Raw genomic sequence first — 23,283 nt, forward strand, 5'->3', positions numbered from 1 at the left:
TTGTTTTAACAACCCTGAACAATTTAGTGTCATTGGCCACTTCACTGCTCACTCCTAATTCTAGGTCATTAATGAACAAGTTGAAAAGTACAGGTCCCAATACCGATCCTTGAGGGACTCCACTTTCTACAGCCCTCCATTGGGAGAACTGTCCGTTTATTCCTACTCTCTGCTTTCTGCTTCTTAACCAATCCCTTATCCACAAGAGGACCTCTCCTCTTATTCCATGACTGCTAAGCTTCCTCAGAAGCCTTTGGTGAGGTACCTTGTCAAACGCTTTTTGAAAGTCTAAGTACACTATGTCCACTGGATCACCTCTATCTATATGCTTGTTGACACTCTCAAAGAATTCTAATAGGTTACTGAGACAGGACTTTCCCTTGCAGAAGCCATGCTGGCTCTGCTTCAGCAAGGCTTGTTCTTCTATGTGCTTAGTTAATCTAGCTTTAATCATACTTTCTACCAGTTTTCCAGGGACAGAAGTTAAGCTAACTGGCCTGTAATTTCCGGGATCCCCTCTGGATCCCTTTTTGAAGATTGGCGTTACATTTGCCACTTTCCAGTCCTCAGGCACGGAGGAGGACCTGAGGGACAAGTTACATATTTTAGTTAGCAGATCAGCAATTTCACCTTTGAGTTCTTTGAGAACTCTCGGGTGGATGCCATCCGGGCCCGGTGATTTGTCAGTTTTTATATTATCCATTAAGCTTAGAACTTCCTCTCTCGTTACCACTATTTGTCTCAGTTCCTCAGAATCCCTTCCTGCAAATGTTAGTTCAGGTTCAGGGACCTGCCCTATATCTTCCACTGTGAAGACAGATGCAAAGAATTCATTTAGCTTTTCTGCAATGTCCTTATCGTTCTTTAGTACACCTTTGACTCCCTTATCATCCAAGGGTCCAATTGTCTCCCTAGATGGTCTCCTGCTTTGAATGTATTTATAGAATTTTTTGTTGTTGGTTTTTATGTTCTTAGCAATGTGCTCCTCAAATTCTTTTTTAGCATCCCTTATTGTCTTCTTGCATTTCTTTTGCCAGAGTTTGTGTTCTTTTTTATTTTCTTCATTTGGACAAGACTTCCATTTTCTGAAGGAAGACTTTTTGCCTCTAAGAGCTTCCTTGACTTTGCTCGTTAACCATGCTGGTATCTTCTTGGCCCTGGCGGTACCTTTTCTGATCTGCGGTATGCACTCCAGTTGAGCTTCTAATATAGTGTTGTTTCAATATAAACAAGTGTAAAATTATGCATATTGGAGCAAAAAATCTGAATTTCACATATACGCTCATGGGGTCTGAAAGTGGATAGAGAAAAGTTCTTCTCCCTCTCTCATAATACTAGAACTCGTGGACATTCAAAGAAGCTGAATGTTGGAAGATTCAGGACAGACAAAAGGAAGTTCTTCTTTACTCAGCGCATAGTTAAACTATGGAATTTGCTCCCACAAGATGCAGTAATGGCCACCAGCTTGGATGGCTTTAAAAGAAGATTAGACAAATTCATGGAGGACAGGGCTATCAATGGCTACTAGCCGTGATGGCTGTGCTGTGCCACCCTAGTCAGAGGCAGCATGCTTCTGAAAACCAGTTGCCGGAAGCCTCAGGAGGGGAGAGTGTTCTTGCACTCGGGTCCTGCTTGCGGGCTTCCCCCAGGCACCTGGTTGGCCACTGTGAGAACAGGATGCTGGACTAGATGGGCCACTGGCCTGATCCAGCAGGCTCTTCTTATGTTCTTATGTTTAAGATAGCAGAGATGGTGCCTGCCTAATGTTCAAAGGGAGGGAATTCCACTGGGTAGGTGCTGCCACACTAAAGGTCCGTTTGCATATGCAGAATTTAGCAATTTAGAAAATGGTACATGCTCACTTGATCAACACGTGCAGCTCCACCCCTTATCCATAGACTTTCTGGTTGAGTCAGCAAGGAGAAGCAGTGTTCATCTCAATTGCCTCTGTGTCTCAGGGTATGTGTCTTAAATGGTGAATGCAAGGGGAATGTCTTGCCTGCCATCATGGAACATGGAATAAAAGGGTTTTAATCCACCAGATGCTCCCTCCCCTGGACAAATACAAGATACAAAAGCAAACCTCTCTGTAGAGAAGGCTGAGGTGTTTGCATTGGCTTTTTTTTTTCCAGCCCTGCCCCCGCCCCCGTTAAATGGTGCTTACTGCTAAGTAAAGTTGCAGTGCAATGCAGCCTCACTCACCCTGTTGCCCAGAAGTGCCTCTGTTCAACAATTTAGAAAAGGCTAAAAGGTATTTTTAAAAACATATCCTTCTTCAAAATGACTGGCAGGTATTTCCCCACCAAAGATCACCTTCCTTCATTTCCTCCCCAGGGTGTATATACATATAGTGGCTTTTTCCTCCTTAAGGCCAATAAGAATGCTAGCACAGCTTCCCAGGTCTCTTGGATTCATTGCATTTTTTATTTTTTATTTTTTTTAAAAATGCCAGCACACAAGTCTCTATCAAGTTCCAGCCTTTATCATACAGGGCTGTGTTTTCCCTCTCCCTGATCTGGTATATGAGAATCAGTGTGCTAAAGACACTTCTCAAAGCTCAGATATTACTCTCTTCAGACAAGATGATTGACTGAACTGATAATATTGAAATCTTGATTTATATCTGTGTTACAAGTTGTAGAGGTGTGTTCATTTCACACTTCCTAATTGTTGGTACAGACAACCTCTTGCTCACAGTATTGCTTTTAATTGATGCTTTGCTGGCTTTTTGTTTTATGCTGGATATTTATACTGCTGCATTGACTTGTTTTACGCTTGTTTCCATTTTGTGTTCTATTATGTTTTTATACTGACTGTGTATTTTTATTGTTTTCATTATGTTTCTAAGCTGCCCTGAGCTCTGTTTTTAACAGTGCAAGGGCAGGATATAAATCCCCTTAATAAATAAATATTCCATAGTGTTGGAAACTAGATTCTAGGCATTTAAGGCTGAAAATATGAGTTTTTTAAAAAAGATTCCTCACATCCTCCCCCAGTTTTTGGTGGTAATTACTAGGCATAAAACAAAACAACTGGACAATGCAATCATTAATATGCTTAATTAGCAAAAAAAATGGCATAATGTGAAGATTAGCCTGTCCAGATTTGAATAACTGGAATATGGCAACCCTACTCTGACCCAACTGCTCACAGGGACCCAGGGTGGGCATCAGCCATTAGTCCTGCTGAGGCCGTGAGGCCTGAGGATGCCATGGGGTGAGCCTGGACATGCTAGAACAAGCAGTAGAATTGTTGTTGTTGTTGTTGTTAATAATAATAGCAATATAAAAATGCAGTTTTAAAATCAAATAGAACAATTTGGAAGAATAAGGTGGGACCTCAAAATATCTCTCTCAGATTGGGATGGGGGAGAAATTCAATTCAGTTTGCATTTGAAGCTGATTTTAGCAAATTTGCACGTTCCAAAACGGTATGAGAACCGAAACACAGCCATACTTCAAAATTTCCACTTATCCAAATTTTGCAATGCAGTTCTCCAACCAATGTGTATAAAAATAAATATATTAGTGAATAAACAAAAAGACATTATACTGGGAGAAATTGCTTGCAAAAATGCATATATTAGTCAAAACTACATACAAAAATGCATTTATTAGGAGAAATTCACACTAAATTCAAAGGGCAGCAAAACCCTTCCACCAGGGTGGCCAAAAAAAAAGTATATGCATCATGAAAGAAGATTTGCATAAAACCTGCATATGATAATTCATATGTGTGGGGCCAATTTTAGAATTAATTACTAAAAATGAAATAGAACTGCGGTGCAGTGCATCTCACCCCTAGCAGGGAAGAATGTGACCAGGTGATGACCCGTGTTCCTGTTGCAGGTTCTCACCATTGATGGGCACTGGCAAGACCATTTCCATCTCTGCTCTCCATCTTTAAACTGGACTTGGAGCCAACAGCCCTTCAATAGGCTGTGATCTAAAGGCACATGAGGCCAGCTCCCTGCTGAAGCTAACCAAGGTCAGGTCTGGTCAGTGCCTGGATGGGAGACCGCCTGGGAACCATATGTAAGCAGTCTTGGGTTTCATGAAGAAAGAAAGGCGGGGTATAAATGTAATAAATAAATAAAATATTAAATAATAGAGGACACTTTCAAACAGAGGACTGTCCTCTGCAAAGTAGGGCACGTGGCCACCCACCTTCTCTAAACCTCAGGCAAGCTCAGAAGCTAAATCTACTCCACAGCTTCTTAAATTCAGGCAGAAAGGCCCCATTTAGGATCGTATTTATTCTTTTTCTGCTGTAAGAGAAGGAAGAAAGCAGGTTCAGAAAGATAATTTGCCTCAGTTAAGCTAAGTCTTTAATATTTGTCTCAATGGGGTTATTTCACACTGAATATAGCGGTGGGTGGAGGCAATATCAGCCTACCTTTACTTTCTGGGCTCCCCCCCCCTTTTTTTTTTCTTTTTCCACAGGAGTGCTCCAAACACATTGTATTGTATTTTGCATAATGTTGTCCTCAAGGATAAAGACATCCAGTGCCCCTAGCACAGGAATAGCCATCATGGTGTCCTCCATGTATTGGACAACATCTCCCATCATCCCTGACTATTGGCCATGTTGGCTGGGGCTGATGGGAGATAGAGTCCAGCAACATCTGGAGAACACAAGGTTGGGGAAGGCCGATCTGCAGAATGCCATCCTTAGAATATCCTACAATATTTGGCCTCAGTCAAATAACCATCACTTGTCTGGCCAGATGACCATTGTGCCATTTCTATCCAGAGCCTATTTGCCTTCAAGTTCCTTCAGCTACTGCTTTGGATCAGCTTGAGATTGCCCCCCCCCCAGGTTATGTGCCTGCCTCCCAATTTTAATTCACACCATAGATTGTAACCATATCCCAGCAATTCAATGAATCCAAGAGACCTGGGAAGCTGTGCTAGCATTCTTATTGGCCTTAAGGAGGAAAAAGCCACTATATGTATATACACCCTGGGGAGGAAATGAAGGAAGGTGATCTTTGGTGGGGAAATACCTGCCAGTCATTTTGAAGAAGGATATGTTTTTAAAAATACCTTTTAGCCTTTTCTAAATTGTTGAACAGAGGCACTTCTGGGCAACAGGGTGAGTGAGGCTGCATTGCACTGCAACTTTACTTAGCAGTAAGCACCATTTAACGGGGGCGGGGGCAGGGCTGGAAAAAAAAAAGCCAATGCAAACACCTCAGCCTTCTCTACAGAGAGGTTTGCTTTTGTATCTTGTATTTGTCCAGGGGAGGGAGCATCTGGTGGATTAAAACCCTTTTATTCCATGTTCCATGATGGCAGGCAAGACATTCCCCTTGCATTCACCATTTAAGACACATACCCTGAGACACAGAGGCAATTGAGATGAACACTGCTTCTCCTTGCTGACTCAACCAGAAATTCTATGGATAAGGGGTGGAGCTGCACGTGTTGATCAAGTGAGCATGTACCATTTTCTAAATTGCTAAATTCTGCATATGCAAACGGACCTTTAGTGTGGCAGCACCTACCCAGTGGAATTCCCTCCCTTTGAACATTAGGCAGGCACCATCTCTGCTATCTTAAACATAAGAACATAAGAAGAGCCTGCTGGATCAGGCCAGTGGCCCATCTAGTCCAGCATCCTGTTCTCACAGTGGCCAACCAGGTGCCTGGGGGAAGCCCGCAAGCAGGACCCGAGTGCAAGAACACTCTCCCCTCCTGAGGCTTCCGGCAACTGGTTTTCAGAAGCATGCTGCCTCTGACTAGGGTGGCACAGCACAGCCATCACGGCTAGTAGCCATTGATAGCCCTGTCCTCCATGAATTTGTCTAATCTTCTTTTAAAGCCATCCAAGCTGGTGGCCATTACTGCATCTTGTGGGAGCAAATTCCATAGTTTAACTATGCGCTGAGTAAAGAAGAACTTCCTTTTGTCTGTCCTGAATCTTCCAACATTCAGCTTCTTTGAATGTCCACGAGTTCTAGTATTATGAGAGAGGGAGAAGAACTTTTCTCTATCCACTTTCAGACCCCATGAGCGTATATGTGAAATTCAGATTTTTTGCTCCAATATGCATAATTTTACACTTGTTTATATTGAAACAACACTATATTAGAAGCTCAACTGGAGTGCATACCGCAGATCAGAAAAGGTACCGCCAGGGCCAAGAAGATACCAGCATGGTTAACGAGCAAAGTCAAGGAAGCTCTTAGAGGCAAAAAGTCTTCCTTCAGAAAATGGAAGTCTTGTCCAAATGAAGAAAATAAAAAAGAACACAAACTCTGGCAAAAGAAATGCAAGAAGACAATAAGGGATGCTAAAAAAGAATTTGAGGAGCACATTGCTAAGAACATAAAAACCAACAACAAAAAATTCTATAAATACATTCAAAGCAGGAGACCATCTAGGGAGACAATTGGACCCTTGGATGATAAGGGAGTCAAAGGTGTACTAAAGAACGATAAGGACATTGCAGAAAAGCTAAATGAATTCTTTGCATCTGTCTTCACAGTGGAAGATATAGGGCAGGTCCCTGAACCTGAACTAACATTTGCAGGAAGGGATTCTGAGGAACTGAGACAAATAGTGGTAACGAGAGAGGAAGTTCTAAGCTTAATGGATAATATAAAAACTGACAAATCACCGGGCCCGGATGGCATCCACCCGAGAGTTCTCAAAGAACTCAAAGGTGAAATTGCTGATCTGCTAACTAAAATATGTAACTTGTCCCTCAGGTCCTCCTCCGTGCCTGAGGACTGGAAAGTGGCAAATGTAACGCCAATCTTCAAAAAGGGATCCAGAGGGGATCCCGGAAATTACAGGCCAGTTAGCTTAACTTCTGTCCCTGGAAAACTGGTAGAAAGTATTATTAAAGCTAGATTAACTAAGCACATAGAAGAACAAGCCTTGCTGAAGCAGAGCCAGCATGGCTTCTGCAAGGGAAAGTCCTGTCTCAGTAACCTATTAGAATTCTTTGAGAGTGTCAACAAGCATATAGATAGAGGTGATCCAGTGGACATAGTGTACTTAGACTTTCAAAAAGCGTTTGACAAGGTACCTCACCAAAGGCTTCTGAGGAAGCTTAGCAGTCATGGAATAAGAGGAGAGGTCCTCTTGTGGATAAGGGATTGGTTAAGAAGCAGAAAGCAGAGAGTAGGAATAAACGGACAGTTCTCCCAATGGAGGGCTGTAGAAAGTGGAGTCCCTCAAGGATCGGTATTGGGACCTGTACTTTTCAACTTGTTCATTAATGACCTAGAATTAGGAGTGAGCAGTGAAGTGGCCAATGACACTAAATTGTTCAGGGTTGTTAAAACAAAAAGGGATTGCGAAGAGCTCCAAAAAGACCTCTCCAAACTGAGTGAATGGGAGGAAAAATGGCAAATGCAATTCAATATAAACAAGTGTAAAATTATGCATATTGGAGCAAAAAATCTTAATTTCACATATACGCTCATGGGGTCTGAACTGGCGGTGACCAACCAGGAGAGAGACCTCGGGGTTGTAGTGGACAGCACGATGAAAATGTCGACCCAGTGTGCGGCAGCTGTGAAAAAGACAAATTCCATGCTAGCGATAATTAGGAAAGGTATTGAAAATAAAACAGCCGATATCATAATGCCGTTGTATAAATCTATGGTGCGGCCACATTTGGAATACTGTGTACAGTTCTGGTCGCCTCATCTCAAAAATGAGATTATAGAGTTGGAAAAGGTTCAGAAGAGGGCAACCAGAATGATCAAGGGGATGGAGCGACTCCCTTACGAGGAAAGGTTGCAGCATTTGGGGCTTTTTAGTTTAGAGAAAGGCGGGTCAGAGGAGACATGATAGAAGTGTATAAAATTATGCATGGCATTGAGAAAGTGGATAGAGAAAAGTTCTTCTCCCTCTCTCATAATACTAGAACTCGTGGACATTCAAAGAAGCTGAATGTTGGAAGATTCAGGACAGACAAAAGGAAGTACTTCTTTACTCAGCGCATAGTTAAACTATGGAATTTGCTCCCACAAGATGCAGTAATGGCCACCAGCTTGGATGGCTTTAAAAGAAGATTAGACAAATTCATGGAGGATGGGGCTATCAATGGCTACTAGCCATGATGGCTGTGCTGTGCCACCCTAGTCAGAGGCAGCATGCTTCTGAAAACCAGTTGCCGGAAGCCTCAGGAGGGGAGAGTGTTCTTGCACTCGGGTCCTGCTTGCGGGCTTCCCCCAGGCACCTGGTTGGCCACTGTGAGAACAGGATGCTGGACTGGATGGGCCACTGGCCTGATCCAGCAGGCTCTTCTTATGTTCTTATGTTCTTATGACATGATTACTGTGGTACATGGTGTTTAGAAGGTTAAAAGGAGATGGACCGCAACCATCTTGTGGCTCAGTGCGTGGGATTTATGTTGTTTGTGTATGTTTCAGCCCTCTGCCTGTTCAGTTTTGTGTAAGTTGGCCTCAGAGCTAGTCCTGTTTCTTACCTTTTTAATAAAGCAGCTGTTCTCCTGGCATCTGCTGCCATGCACAGTCAACAAGAAGGTGCGCAGCAGTGGGAGTCGATGCACGAGGTGCCCACTTAGGAATATTAAATTTACAGTGGGGACTGGTGGCTCCCTGTATGGAATAAATATTCCTAGGTCTCAAACTTTGGTTAAGGCTTTGCAATTACAAAGAGGGTGATGGGAAAGAGTGACATTGAAATATGTTGACAGGATATATAACAAGTAAATGTCACAGAACATTCTGAGGAAAAAAACTGCTGATAAGCACTTCCCCTAATTAATGTTTAATTTCCTCTATTTGATGTGGACAGTAAACATATGTCAAGATGACATACTGAAACTCTGAAGAATGTGTGCTTTTGAGAAACGCTGTAAGAGTGTGCTGAAAACTGTTTGAGGCAGAGAACTTTAGTCTTGCATGTTGTTTTCAAGCCCGTCTAAATTTCTCTCCAAGCAGCTCTTGCTTTCTTTTAATAAAGTGCCCCTGGCAAGATCTGACTCAAACATGACGCGAATCTTGTATCTTCCACACCTGTCTGTGGGGCAGCAGAATCTGTTCTGGGTTTTAGTCCAAACTTTCAAGGAGGTGAAAGGTGCTGAAAGCACCTTGGACAACTCCTTGAAAGTTCGGACTAAACTCTGGAGCGGATTCCACTGCCCCACTAACATTGGAACCGCTGTCATTCTTTGCCAGCTGCACTGGGGTGATTAATGGCACCATAAAACAATTAGCTGGCAGCTGGCCAGGCAGTGGCTGGGTCATAAATCCATCAAGGCTTGAGGATAATGAGAGTAAGCAAAGGAGGGTTGGGGGGGGGTTGTTCGAGCATCATGTACCAGTTCGGTTTCCAAAAGTGAGTAGCACTTCAAGGGTTCGATATTCCAGTAAAGCAATCCATGTTTCAAAACTCAAAAGAGTCCAGGCACGGCTGGCGAGGGTCTGATGCTGGCGTCCAATGTTGCTTCCAGTGGAGGGCAAAAGGCCTCTCACTGCCTTTTAAACTCCCCTCTCTGGTTCAGGTGATTGCCATCAGCCCTCCGACTTCTTTAAGCTTCTAACCTTAAACGGGCAGAACACCTGCATTGCTCTGCTACTTACAGATGTATTCATTCTACAGGGGGGAGAGGGGCCTCCTGTTCACTCCCTGAATCTGACTGAGAGGCTCCAGCTGTGTCCTGAACATTTTCCAGCAGTGGAAGGTCTGCATCTTGAGAGATTCTGCTTGTTCCCTCTCTTGGGTCTGCTGTGACAATCCACCGCTGCTCATCCTCTTCTGAGGACTCATCTGATAGAGGCAGGACAGCTGCTAGTCTCCACTGGTTACGCAGGAAAGAACATTTTTAGTGAGCCCACGGACTGCTTTAAACAACAGCTGCATCCTCCTTCATATTTCTAAGTTCTTCTCCAGAGAAGGGCTGAAACATTTTGATGTCTGAGGAAAAGGTCTGGATGGTGTCCCACCCACCCCTGTCCCACATACCATAACCAACTAGACTAGCCGCTGAGTCTTACTTCACCACACTAATAGGGATGGAGGGGAATTCCAATGAAAACAGAAACAGGAGCATAAATACTGATGTTTGCTTATTCATCTCATGTCAGGAATGGAGATCAATCCAACGAATATAATCGGTATTCAGTGTTGTTGCTGCTGCTTTCAGTCCCCAGTTGATACGTAATATATTGTTTTTACTGTTTTCCCTCTCCATTTGCATTGTTTGCACTGAAATTCACAGGGTGGGATAACATCACGGCAATGTAATTTATGTAATTTACATAATTGATTATGTAAAGCATGCAAGTTATGTGATTTCGCCACAGTGGACAGTGAGATGAACAATCTCGTTTTGGGCAGAAGACCAACCGTAGTGGAACGGAAACAGTGCTGCATGTGACATATGCAGGGTGGAACGGGAAATGGCCCTTTCTTACTTCCCTAATAACTGGTAATGGAATAACATCCACTACAGGATAGGCTGTGTCTAGCAGGCTGGATCCGCTCCCCTGCATCTGGTACCTGAGGCAGTTGCTTCCTTTTGCCTAACGGTAAGGCTGGCCCTGTTTCCGCTCTTTCAGACAAAAACATTACTTATAAGATATGCTTGAGATAGCTGATGTTTTTCAACCCAAGCTGAAGCCAAATGTCATCCCCTTGCTTTCTCTCCCCCTCCCTCCTTGTAAGAAAACTTCCCATCTTTAAATGCTTTTAAAAGTTCATCTTAGTTGCGCCTTTTCCCCATTTGCTCTGTTTCCCTCCCCCTCCCCCTTCTGCAGGCCCCCCTCAGCAAAACACAGCAATATAAATACTACTAACTCTGTGGAAATGAATTATTGACAATTTTAATACATGTTGCACAGTACATATTAATATAGAAAAATACATGTTATCAGCACCGTACTGTTGACTGTGTGCTAATCCATTCCACCTGCTCAAATATTAGTGCAAATAATTATATATTTGTAATGCATCATTGCTGTCTAGTTGGAATCCATGCCGGCGGAATAAACGTCTCTTCGGAGAAGCTGTTTGCCATTACGGGGACAATGTGCCATATTCATACTCAAATTGACTTTGGATGGATAAGTAAGTAGATTGAGCAATCTTCAAAAATCCACTTGTGTGAGACTTAGCAAGTTATTTTAATGAATTGTTTACAGTCAAATGAATGTTGCAAAAAAAAAAATCACCTTTCATATGGATGCCCAAACATGATGGCTTCTCTCAAAATACTCAGTGGGAACACAGCAAACAGAGACCAGGGTTCGAAGGCCAAGGCTACCGGTACAAACAAGTCTGTCTGCTCACCAGAATGTTAGGTTTACACATTTTAAAGTAGATTAAAGCACTCTGTCGCCCTATCACAACAAATAAATATTTTTTTTTAAAAAACAGACTTGTAGTTTGGAAACGGATGAGGAAACACATTGAAAAGCACAGATTGAACAACTGACTAATGGGAAGACGTGCAGGCACCCTGCAAGCAAATCAGGATGAATGCAGAATGAATGCTCATTGTTGGATGATGTCTGTCCGCATAAACAAATCAAAATGAATCCCAGTAAAGACCGGGCACAGTCAAACCTGCTTGTAAGCTTTATGCAAGCAAATCGGGATGAATCCTGGCAGGGAAATTACTCCCAAGGCAAACAACCACTTCAAAAGCAGTATTTTTTTCCCAGGACCACAGCAAGGGAGGAAAGGGTTACATTTCACCCTCCCTACCTGCCCTGACCCTCATAACTATCACCCCCTCCAGGAATGCCAGTTTGCTTTTTTTAAAGTGCATGCTAAATGTAAAGACACATGTAATGCCATGTGTAGTTTGGTTCTGAGTCAGCCCTCAACCTGGCTCCTCCCCTCATGTATCATCTGGACTGTATATTTTTTCCAAAACACTTTCATAATTGGATGTAGCATTCATCCTTAATTTTCTCACCGCTGTGGGGATGAGAGATAGCTGTGTTGCCGATGTCATGGGCACTGGCTAATAGGGATATATCGCAACTGTTAACCCAAGCAGCGTCAAAGGGGGGAAAGAAGGGAAAGAGCCCTAGCTCAATGGGTGGCAGAGCGCATGCTTTGCATGCAGAAGGTTCCTGCTGCAATCTCTGGGATCACCAGGTAGAGCTGGGAAAGACTGGGGAGATTCTGCCAGACGGTGTTAACACTGAGGTAGAGAGACCATTGGCTTGACTTGGTCTGAGGCAGCTTGCTATGCTCAGTTTAAGCTTGAACGATGCTTTTGTATTTGTGGTGTTTTTCTCCCTTGAGCTCACCCTGGACTGGGGAAATTTATATGTTTGATGTTTTGAGGGCAGGAAAAGTGTTTGCTCTTAAAATGTTACGGCTGCCTTCTCCATTTATGACTCCCCATCAGCTTGTTTCTAAGTATTCAAATATCTTTTTTTCTTCAGTCCTCCTCCAGTTCCTTTCAATATATATATTTTCACGTTGCATGATGGAGTAGTAACTACTCTACCCCCCCCTCTTTCATTATTGCCACCCCCTTCAGCTGGAAGGCAAACATAATACAAATACCAAGTTGTGTTAAAAAATTATAGGACTTGTAAATGGGGAGGGGGGGGCGAAATCACATGTTATTTTCTACCCTGTTGGCAATTTTCCATTTTCACCAATTGGAGGGCGTGTAATTACATAAGCCCCCCTCTCAGGCCTTCGCTTGATTGCCGCTCATTAGATTGCCTCAGAAAAGCAGCACTTTTAACTCATTACCTGAAAATAAAAAAGGCATTTTTAAAATTTAGTTGTGGATAGCACTTAAATTATATCGAGGTGCGAGTGGAAATATTTTCCTAAATTGCATGCCATAATAGCTATAATACGTTGAAAGGCACAGCAAGTTTAAATTCCCCCACCCAGTCCAAGTTTTATTTTTCAAGCAACTTTTGCGTTTGGCTTGAGTAGAAAGGGGTGGGCCGTGCTCCATCACTGAGATTTTTGACCCCACTGCTGGGAAAATAAAGACTGCACGCAAAAAACACAAAGGGTGGAGGACTAAAATTCCCTCTCGTATGTGCTGAGATCTTTAAGGTTCTACCTCAAAGTCTGGATTTGGGGCTCCTTCTCAGGGCCAAATCACAGGTTGAGTGTCAATAACTGCTTGAGAGCCAGCATGCTGTAGTTGCCAGAGTGTCTGGTTAGGACCAGGGTTCAAGACCACACTCAGTCATGAAGATGATCACTGCAGGTGAACTTGGGCCAGTCACTGTCTCTCATAGCCTAACCTACCTTGCAGGGTTGTTGTGAGGATTAATTGGGGAGAGGGAGACTCATGTATGTATGCCACCTGGATGAAAAGTGAGATATAATTAGAACAGTCTCACGTGTTGTTATCACTTGGTGTGTTTCCCCAGCCCCGAAGCAACAGCCAATGATGTGGGCCAAGGGCAGGGAAATGCCTGATGACAAGGTCATGATGTGGGTAAGGGCTCCTATGGACATAATCATATAGACTAGGAAAAACTCAACACATGGTTGCCATTTTGGGTAGCATCACCATCATGACGCCAATCAGAACGAGGACAGTCAACTGTGCATGTGGGACAAGACAGATTAGAACAGCAGATGCTGTAGAGCAGAGCGGGAATCCTGTGTCCCTTCATCTTCTCTAACCATTGGCCATGCTGGCTGAGCTGATGAGAGTGAGTTGGAGCCTGGAGGGCCAAAGGTTCCCTACGTGAGCCAACCTGGGCACTGCGGTCTTCATCTGAGGCCCTTCTCCATGGGCCCCATGCAAGGGAGGTGCGGAGGGTGGCAAAATGGGACCAGGCTTTCTAAGTGGTGGCTAGCCACTTATGGAATGCTCTCTCCAGGTAATCACACCTGGCACCATCGTTACCTATTTCTAGGCGCCAGGCAAAAACCTTCCTTTTTACTTTTACTTTGTACTTGGGCTTTTGGACTCTTTCAGGGTAGCAGGTTTTGCAAAACCTGTCTTGAATTTGTACAGATGTGTTGGTAAGGTTTATGAGCTTGTTTGTTATACAGTAGGGCCCCGCTCATACGGCGGGTTCTGTTCCGGACTGCCGCTGTAAAGCGAAATCCGCTGTAAAGTTGGACGCATTGACTAACATTGAAAAAAACACCATTAAAAAAAGCCATAAAACCAGAACAAGCGCTGTAGGAGCGGGTCCTTTCTGCGATTGACAACGGCTGTATCGGTGGAACGCTGTAAAGCGGAGCGCCGCAAAGAGGGGCCCTACTGTACTTGGTTTCACTGTTTTACTACTGTTGTGAGTCGCTTTCGGTCACTTTAGCAAGGAAAGCAACTTAAATAAATGCATACCCGTCATAGACTGAGACCCCGCGCTTACAGTCCCTGCTTCTAGATGCGGAGCTGAGCTATGGGAAGAGCCGTGGCTCAGTGGCAGAGCATCCGCTTTGCATCTAGAAGGTCGCAAGTTCAATCCCTGCCATCTCCAGGAAAGACTCCCAGTCAGTGCAGGCAATATTGAGCTTGATAGGTCATTGGTCTGATTTGTTATAAGGCAGCTTCCTATGTCTGGATATCTTAATTATTTAAAGCAGCCTTGCTCAATCTCCAGATGTTGCTGGACTACAGTTCCCATCAGCCCCAGCCAACATGGCTGTGCTGGCTCAAGCAGACAAAACATGCAGCCCAAAACATCTGGAGATCAGCAGGTTGGGGAAGGTTGGTTCAAAGGACAAAGCAGCACAAATGGGAAATGAGCCCGTGTAACCTTTACAAGACATAATGTGATGCACCTCCAAAAGTTTCAGATGTGCCAAATCTGCCTCCATGAACACCCCAAAATGGTATTACAGCTTTGAAGGCTAGTTTGGTGGCAGCAAGTTCTGGCTCCTCTAAACTATTTTCTTTCCATGAGCTGAACACTTAAGACAATCTAAAGCCCCTATGAAGGGGACAGGACAGAACCTCAGGCAAGGAGCGTATGATTCAAAAGGAGCTGTCAACATTCTTCTCTGCCAGTATTGATGTTAACGGCCAGAGTAAAGAAACATCTATACAAGCTTTAAGACTTTGTGTGTGTACAACCATAGGGAGCTTTGAAGTATTCTTCTGGTGCCATTTGCAGACTTATGACAATGCCAAATGTTTCTTGCCATTTTGAAATCTTTTATAAATTGACTTTTTTCCATTTTTTATCTTTGGTAGAATGATTTATAATACCGGTTAAGCTTTTTTAAAAAAAGAGCCTTAAAATGCTGGCTCTTAAGATTCAGAGGTATCAGAGAGGTATGTTTGGAATCCACATCACAGCTCCAGAAAATGACAGCTGTACAGCAAAAGTGCCTCCTCCAGTGTCCACGAAACCCTTTGTGCCTCCGCCATGGCCAACGAAGAGAGCGATGCAACCGAATAAAGCTTGAGCTTTCCCAGAATGCTTTGGGAAAGCTTGGCATGATTCTCCCTCTCTTATTTATCACTGTAATACTGTGATCATTTTCCCCCCCTTCAAAAGGAAAATCTACAGCATTATAAACCAGGCAGTACTTACTGGGCCTGGAGACATTTAAAAGGTTGCAGGAGGATACTTGTGCCTTTCAATGTTAAGAGCAGGCTGCCTGCTCAAAGTGGAGGGGAAGACAAACGGGCTTTCTGTAAGATACACTGAAAATATAGGCCAGCCATCTCCTTGGGGGAAACTCAAGTGGGATTAATCATTGCATCCCAACAGTAATACAACATGCATCTTTGTCGTGACAAACTGCCCTCTGGTGCACATGCTCCAACTCAAAATGTTCTATTTGGCTTGATTTTATCCAACCCATAGGTTTTCCCTGCCCTGCTGCGGGCCCGACTGCCCAGTATCATCTCATTCCCACCGCAGAGCTGAGAAGGAATCCAGTACAAAGCCAGAGGGACCAAGAAGTCCTCTGGAGATGCGCCTCAGCACGCCAGATCTGTGCACGTAACACAAAATTAGGAGCTGTTTGCAAATCACGACGGCACAATCTTTCCCATGAACTGTCTACAGATATGTCTCCAATATATCTTCCACAGGTTACTTTTCTGTTCGCTTAGAGCTCATGCACGTGCAAACTCCATGCCACTTCTAAGAGAAGGAAAGGGTTAACATTTCACCTATTAACGTATGGAGGATATTAACTGGCAAGGCATCTCAGTGCAATGGCTTTGGCTCCAAGTTTGTGTCTAGTCAGTTCTAGAGTGCAAAAACTGAAGGCTTGTGTGTCATCTTCCTGCTTATGAATGGGAAAAAGAGGTCCCATTAAATGATTTCATGGAGGACTTCTTGATCTCACTGGAATTAAGTCAAGTGCATTCACTTAGTGACCTTGTGAAAATTACATGAAGAGATACTGCATATATGTAAGTCACTGGGTGGTATTTAACTAACCCGCCCCGTCAGTGCACGTATTACTGCTAGCACAGTGGGATACCTCCCTCCCCCCATGCATGCTCCACACCCTCCCCAAATCTGCTCCAGAGGGTTGGGGAAACTCTTAGAACAGATTAAGGGAGTGCACAGGGAAAGGAAGGGGGAAAGTTCTGTTGCACATCAATTAATTCTTGTCTTGTGCTGACCGAACTACTTATTTAGTGCTGTTGAATACAACCCCGTTAACTGGAGTGCTAGCACCACTTTCCCATCTATATACTGCCAACTTGTGTGTGTCATGTTTCTTTTTACACCTACATAACAGTCTATGTGAAGTTTTTCCTAATCCGACTGCTGCATCTGCACGATGGGGAAAAAGTTTAGCGGTTGAACTTCTACCCATCATGCAACAGTCAAAGGCGAAGGAGCTTTGCCAGAAAAAAAGGGGGCAACCCTGCTTGCTGTTACCTGCCCCACATACAGCAAGCCCCATCGCTACGTTTTATCAGAATACTTCACCCATGTGCGCAAACACAGAGCTGCAAAGAAAAGGAGGCTGCAAGAACTGGTCCGTTGGTGGCTACTGGGAATGAGGAGGGGGAAGAATGGAGACAAAGTGAATGGAAAAAAAGAAGAGCAGAGAAAGGAGGCTTGTTCAGCTAAACAGAGATGCCTGCTGTAGAACAGGAGCTCTGCATCAGCAACAACAGCACCATTTACCTCTGTGGGGGAGGCCATTCCTGATACTTTTCAACCTCGCTCACAGCAGATTCCAAGTTTAATCAAGAGCACATTATTACATGTGGTGGATGCCATTTTGAGAGATCACAAAGCGGTTTTAAGGAACACTCGTCTATAAAAGAGCAGATTCACAGGGCCGCTTCCCCCTGGCTTGTTCAATGTGCTTTCCACCACAGGGTGACTGGAAGGTGTTACCTTGTGGTGAAGGACAAGAAAGAGAGAGGGTAGTGCGAATCCATTTGGGATGTACTGAAACCTACGTTATTCTTTTTTTGGAGAAATGCTGAAAATATTTATTTAATTCGTTCAGAAGAGGAGAAGGTAGAAAGACTTGCATCCCTCCCTTTCTTACTTAGCAGCCACAAACTATTCCCATGAACAGACGACAGGAGGTGCTTTTCCAGAACCTTAATTTCTGGAGACTGTTTTTATTTTACAAGGAAGATGAAAAGAGGACAATGGAAAGGCCCAGTTAAAGTGACATCTGCCATTTTTCTACTGAGCACTCCCCTCCACCCCACCTCCCAGCCCATTCCCTCTCCCCCCAAAAGAAGCCACCACTGTGCTATCTAGTAAGACAAGTCCCAAACAATGCTTGGTTTTGCTTCTTCTGCACTCTCAGCTGAAGTGGCGGCCAAGACGAGCAGATCTGTAGTCAAGGCGGAGCTGTACAAAGGAATGGAGGATGTTCTTGTCCAGAATAGCCAGTTGCTCTCCTGAACAGACCTGCTTCAAGTTATCGGGAGCTACAACAAGGAGGTTGCAAAGGGAATGGAGCGTGTCAAAAAGCTGCAAAACCAGTGCAATCTGTAGCAATGGGGGAAAGCAAAGCGAGATCAGCATAAATATTCATTCATTCATTCATTGAATTTATGTCCCACCCTTCCCCCCCAGTAGGAGCCCAGGGCGGCAAACAAAAACACTAAAAACTCCCTAAAATATCATAAAACAGACTTTAAAATATATTGAAACGTCTTTAAAAACATGTTAAAACAAAACATCTTTAAAAACATCATTTTTTAAAAGCTTTAAAAACATCTTAAAAAGCAAGTCAGTAGCTTATGTTCTTATGTTCTTAAGTCCAGCACAGACGCAGACTGGGAAAAGGTCTCTGCTTAAAAGGCTTGTTGAAAGAGGAAAGTCTTCAAAAGGCGCCAAAAAGATAGCAGAGATGGCACCTGCCTAATATTTAAGGGGAGGGAATTCCAAAGGGCATGCGCCAGTATACTAAAGGTCCGTTTCCTATGTTGTGCAGAATGGACTTCCTGATGAGATGGTATCTGCAGGAGACCCTCACCTGCAGAGCTCAGTGATCGACTGGGTATATAAGGGGCAAGACGGTCTTTCAGGTATCCTGGTTCCAAAGCTGTATGGGGCTTTGTATACCAAAACCAGAAGCTTGGACATACCCCAGTAGCTAAGGGCAGCCAGTGCACTTCTTTCAGCAGTGGGGTGACATGTTGGCGAAACCCTGCCGCAGTGAGCAGTCGCACTGTTGCATTTTGCACCAACTGCAGCTTCCGGACCAACCTCAAGGGCAGCCCCACATAGAGCACATTACAGTAATCCAGCCTGGAGGTTACCAATGCATGGTCAAGCCATCCCAGTCCAGAAATGGCCACAGCTGTCTTATCAGCTGAAGCTAGTAAAAGGCACTCCTAGCCACTGAGGTCACCTGGGCCTCTAGCGACAAAGCTGGATCCAGGAGCACCCCCAGACTACAAACCTGCTCTTTCAAAGAAGTATGACCCCATCCACAGCAGGCAATTATCCGAACTTCGGAACCACCAACCCACAGCATCTCTGTCTTGCTAGGATTCAGACTCAGTTTATTGGCCCTCATCCAGCCCACCACCAAGTCTAGGCAGCAGTCCAGGGCTTGCACGACCTCTCCTGATTCAGATGTTACAGAGAAACAGAGCTGGGTATCGTCAGTGTACTGCTGACACCTCGCCCCAAATCTCCTGATGACCATTCCCAAGGGCTTCATATAGATGTTAAACAGTATGGGGGACAAGATGGTACCCTGCGGTACCCCACAGCACCAAAAGACAATCACCCAATGCTATTCTCTGAAAATGACCTTGGAGATAGGATTGGAACCACTGTAAAACTGCCTCCAATACCCATTTCACCAAGTCGGCCCAGAAGGATACCATGGTCAATGGTATCAAAAGCCACCGAGAGATCAAGTAAGAGTAACAGGGTCGCACTCCCCCTGTCCTTCACCTGATAAAGGTCATCCATCAAGGCAACCAAGGCCGATTCAATCCCATAACCAGGCCTGAACCCAGATTGGAACGGGTCAAGATAATCTGTTTCATCCAAGAGTACTTGCAATTGCTGCGCCACAACCCTCTCAATCACCTTCCCTAAGTAGGGGACATTTGCGACCGGTCGGGAATTGTCACAGACAATGGGTCCAGGGTGGGCTTTTTCAGGAGCAGTCGGATCACTGTCTCTTTCAGGGCTCCACTCCCTCCCACAACTATGCATTGACCACACCCTGGATCCACTCGGTCAAACCCCCTTGGAAAGCTTTAATAAGCCAAGAACAGCAAGGGTTGAGAGGACATGTTGCTGGCCGCATCATCACAAGCACCTTGTCTACATCATCCAGGGTGCATCAACTGAAACCATTCCCAAAAAGCTGCAGCAAACGTTGCACTGGACACCTCACTGGGGACTACAGTAGGTGTGGATGGGGCATCAAGATTGCTATCGAGGCGAGTAACTTTACCCTCAAAGTGCCTTGCAAACAATTCACATTGGGCCTCCGAAGGGTCTAAAACTCCATTTCCTGGAGTTGATGTCAACAGACTCCTGACAATACGGAAAAGCTCCCCTGGAACGCTACTTGAGGATGCAGTGGAGGCAGAGAAGTGGGCCTTCTTCACTGCCCTCACTGCCACACAGTAGGCACTATTATGATGTTTTACTCGTGCCCTATTAGCCTCACAGCACATCTTTTGCCAATTGTGCTCTAGCCGTCGTCCAGCTTGTTTCATTGCCCTTAGTTCAGTGGTGTACCTAGGTGCAAACTGGCTTCCACAATTCTGGAAAGGGCGCTTGGGGACAACCGTATTAAGAGCGTGATGCACCTTGCTGTTCCACAGCGTGACAAGGGCTTCAACAGGGTCATCTGCTTTATCTACTGGGAATTCCCTCAGGGCATTCAGGAATCCAGTGGATTCCATTAGTCTCCGGGGCAGACCATGTTAATCTGCCCACCACCCCTGCAGGGGAGGGTTGGAGCCGTAAGTCTAAACTTCAGCAGGACGTGGTCTGACCATGACAACGGGGTGACATCCTCCTCCCCATCTACAGAACATCCCTTCCTCCATCTGGAGCAAAAATCAAGTTGAGGGTGTGCTCTGCCCTATGCATCGGGCTGGTGACAACTTGAGACAGATCCATGGTCATCATGGAGGCCATGAAGTTCTGAGCCAGAACACTAGAGGCAGACTCAGTGTGGTCATCGAAATCACCCAGGACTATCGTTCTGGGCTTCTCGAATACCACAGCTGAGACAGCCTCCGCCAGCTCAGTCAGAGAAGCTGCCGGGCAGCAGGGTGGACAGTATACCAGCAGCAACCCTAGTTTCCTGTCTCCTTGGCTGGACACCCTCACAGCCAGCTCCAAGACAGAGTGGATTCCTGGTGACAGAGATGGAAGTTCTGTAGACCACAGCAACTCCTCCCCCCCCCCGGTCCCTGCAGCCTGTGCTGGTGTTGCACCGAGTAGCCAGGTGGGCAAAGCTGGGTCAGATCAACTCCTCCCAGCTCACCCACCCAAGTCTTGGTAACAGCGCTTTACAGATATCCAGAGATTGTTTACACAGTGCTCTTAATGCACAGTCACTTTTGTCACTTTGTTCATGAACACAAAAACCTTGGAAGTAGATTGTTTAATTATTCCCATTTTACCAAAAAAATCCCCATTTCAGCAGAAGATGCTGCTTCTCATATAGCATCTGGCAAGTCTATCTGCCTCTTACCTTGAACTCTTTGGCACATTTCCTGTATTCAGCTACATCGCAGATTGCCAACATACCGCCCATGCAGCTGTAGGAATATTGTTGCAAATGCTCGTAGATGAGCCGATGGAAACGAACTCCAAACTCCATCAGGACACTGTCCACATTCTTGCCATCCATAGAATTCCTGATTTTTTCCACTTGCTTTCTGACATACATACAGACTTTGGCACAGGCCTGAAAAGGTAAGTAGAAAAGTTAAGAGGAGAAAAGAAAAGGGCTTTCTCAAGCTTGACCACCACTGAGGGCAGAAATGGTGGGTCCAGAATGAACAGTGTGTGCAATATGCAAGGTGACATCTTTTGCTACACACATTTCTCAATAAAATAAAGAACTGACAATTTTCTCTTTCTCCAGTCTCTCAACTGCCATCTTAAAAAACTAGTACAACACTTTTAGATGACATTCCTATTATAATGAGTACAAAAGACAAGTTGTAATCCTATGCCCACTTACCTGAGAGTAAGCACTACTGAACTCAATGAGACTTGCTCATCAGTAGACATTTCTAGAATTGGGTTGTAACTCTTGCTTACCACTATGTTACACTTGTTTCAAGTGAAAAAATATTGGTTGTGTAGCAACTATATGAAGCGACTTGTGTAAGAATCATACCTGAGATTTAATCAATTTTCCAGTTTGTCTAACAAATAGTTCTGTGTAACCTAAAGGCTTGCATACTCATATATACACATAGAGAGAGAGAGATGCTGTTGCAACCTTACCTATTTCATATCTCTTATTTTAAGAAGCACTCTGACATCCCAATATACACATAATTTACCTGAAAGTAAATTCTACTGACATCAATCAAACTGTAATATCAGGTAAGCCATAGCAGTGGTCTTAATGTGCCCCCCATCTCTTCTCCCTCCCTCCCTCCCTCCCACACACTCTTCAGATAAATACAAGTCCAATAATTACCCCAATACTTTGGATGCTCCCAAGGCCAATCAGGATTCTAGAGTTATACTGTATTTATTTTATGTAATGCACAAAAAGGCCTTCAAATGTGATTGCAAAAAGTATGTCACTATTAAAATAAGCACCTTGACATTTTAGGCATCATTCATTCTGAATGTGTTACTCTATGTCTAATATTTTGATTTCTTCATAGATCGTGGCTCTGTTGACGGCAGAAGTCTAGAAGCACGAAGGGCACAGTTAGGAGCATATCCATTGACCTTTGGTGGTGGGAACATTTGTATCCTTGCTCTTTGCATGAGTCGGGATGTTGTGAATTACTCCACAGGGTGGGAGGGTAGTTTGGCTGCTGGTGCTATATAAATGCTAAATCACAGTGGTAAATAATGTGGCTTAGTGCATAAGAAGATACAACCTTATTGCAGGGGGCTGGACTAAATTATCTGCAAGTCTCACCCTGCTCTACGATTCCTCGTTTTTATGATTTCTATACAGCACGACACGACACCCAAATACTATAAATATGCTGAGCATTTAGGAACTACTATTGTTCTCACCCAGGCTGAAATCACACAATGGAAATGTGTCAGAATTCCTAGAAAAGTGGAAGAAAACTTGACTATTAAGTGAGGCGCACGTGTGATAAAACGTATTCACCAAGCAGAGACAGCGGCCTGGAGGGGAGAATGCCAGCAGCAGTCCAATTACTTGCTGTGCCACTTGTCATTGACTAATCTATATATAGTTACTCACATTAGTGTACTGAATCAGAACATTGTTCTCATCTTCTGGTTTGAAATCGGTCTTCTTTTGTTCCGCCGCCAAGATGTGCTTCATCTGTCCAATCATGCAATTCAGCGTCCTTCAAAGTTAAAATACCAGGTGGCTGTTTTAAAGAGAGTATTTTGAGCCCTACGAAGCCCCAGCCAACACGATCCCCTTCTTAAAGCAACCACTAACTTGTGGTGAAGTGTGCAGTGGCATACCTATTCCCAGGCACTACTTGAAACGGGTGGGGTGGGGGTTGCTAAGAGTAGCAAAGATGATTTTAGAAATTACTGCTCAATTATGGGGAAGATGCACACATATTATTTATATAGCACCAGCAATGTACGTGCCGCTTCACAAAGAAGAAAGGGGCTTGGAATCTAAAACAGATACAGGGAACAACAGAAGAAGGGGGGAACTGGAGAAATGGATAGGCACATACCTACAGTTCCCCCTCTGAATTTTTCATTATTTGCCAGAAGAATGAACTGTCCAAGTCCAT

General features: G+C 44.3%; 1 protein-coding gene across 1 annotated transcript in view; it reads right to left on the reverse strand.

The window, feature by feature from the left end:
• Nucleotides 1-17,449: 17,449 nt before the first annotated feature.
• Nucleotides 17,450-23,283, reverse strand: part of EXOC5 (exocyst complex component 5) — a 35,425-nt gene continuing 29,591 nt past the window's right edge. The window contains exons 16-18 of the mRNA XM_061612487.1: nucleotides 22,767-22,875; nucleotides 21,051-21,266; nucleotides 17,450-17,860 (exon numbers count right to left, since the gene is read on the reverse strand). Of these exons, the coding sequence (XP_061468471.1) occupies nucleotides 17,672-17,860; nucleotides 21,051-21,266; nucleotides 22,767-22,875 (514 nt within the window). The 3' untranslated portion in view covers nucleotides 17,450-17,671. The remainder of the gene's footprint in view (nucleotides 17,861-21,050; nucleotides 21,267-22,766; nucleotides 22,876-23,283) is intronic.

This window comes from Rhineura floridana, chromosome 2 (genome assembly GCF_030035675.1).
Source record: "Rhineura floridana isolate rRhiFlo1 chromosome 2, rRhiFlo1.hap2, whole genome shotgun sequence".
Taxonomy (NCBI): domain Eukaryota; kingdom Metazoa; phylum Chordata; class Lepidosauria; order Squamata; family Rhineuridae; genus Rhineura; species Rhineura floridana.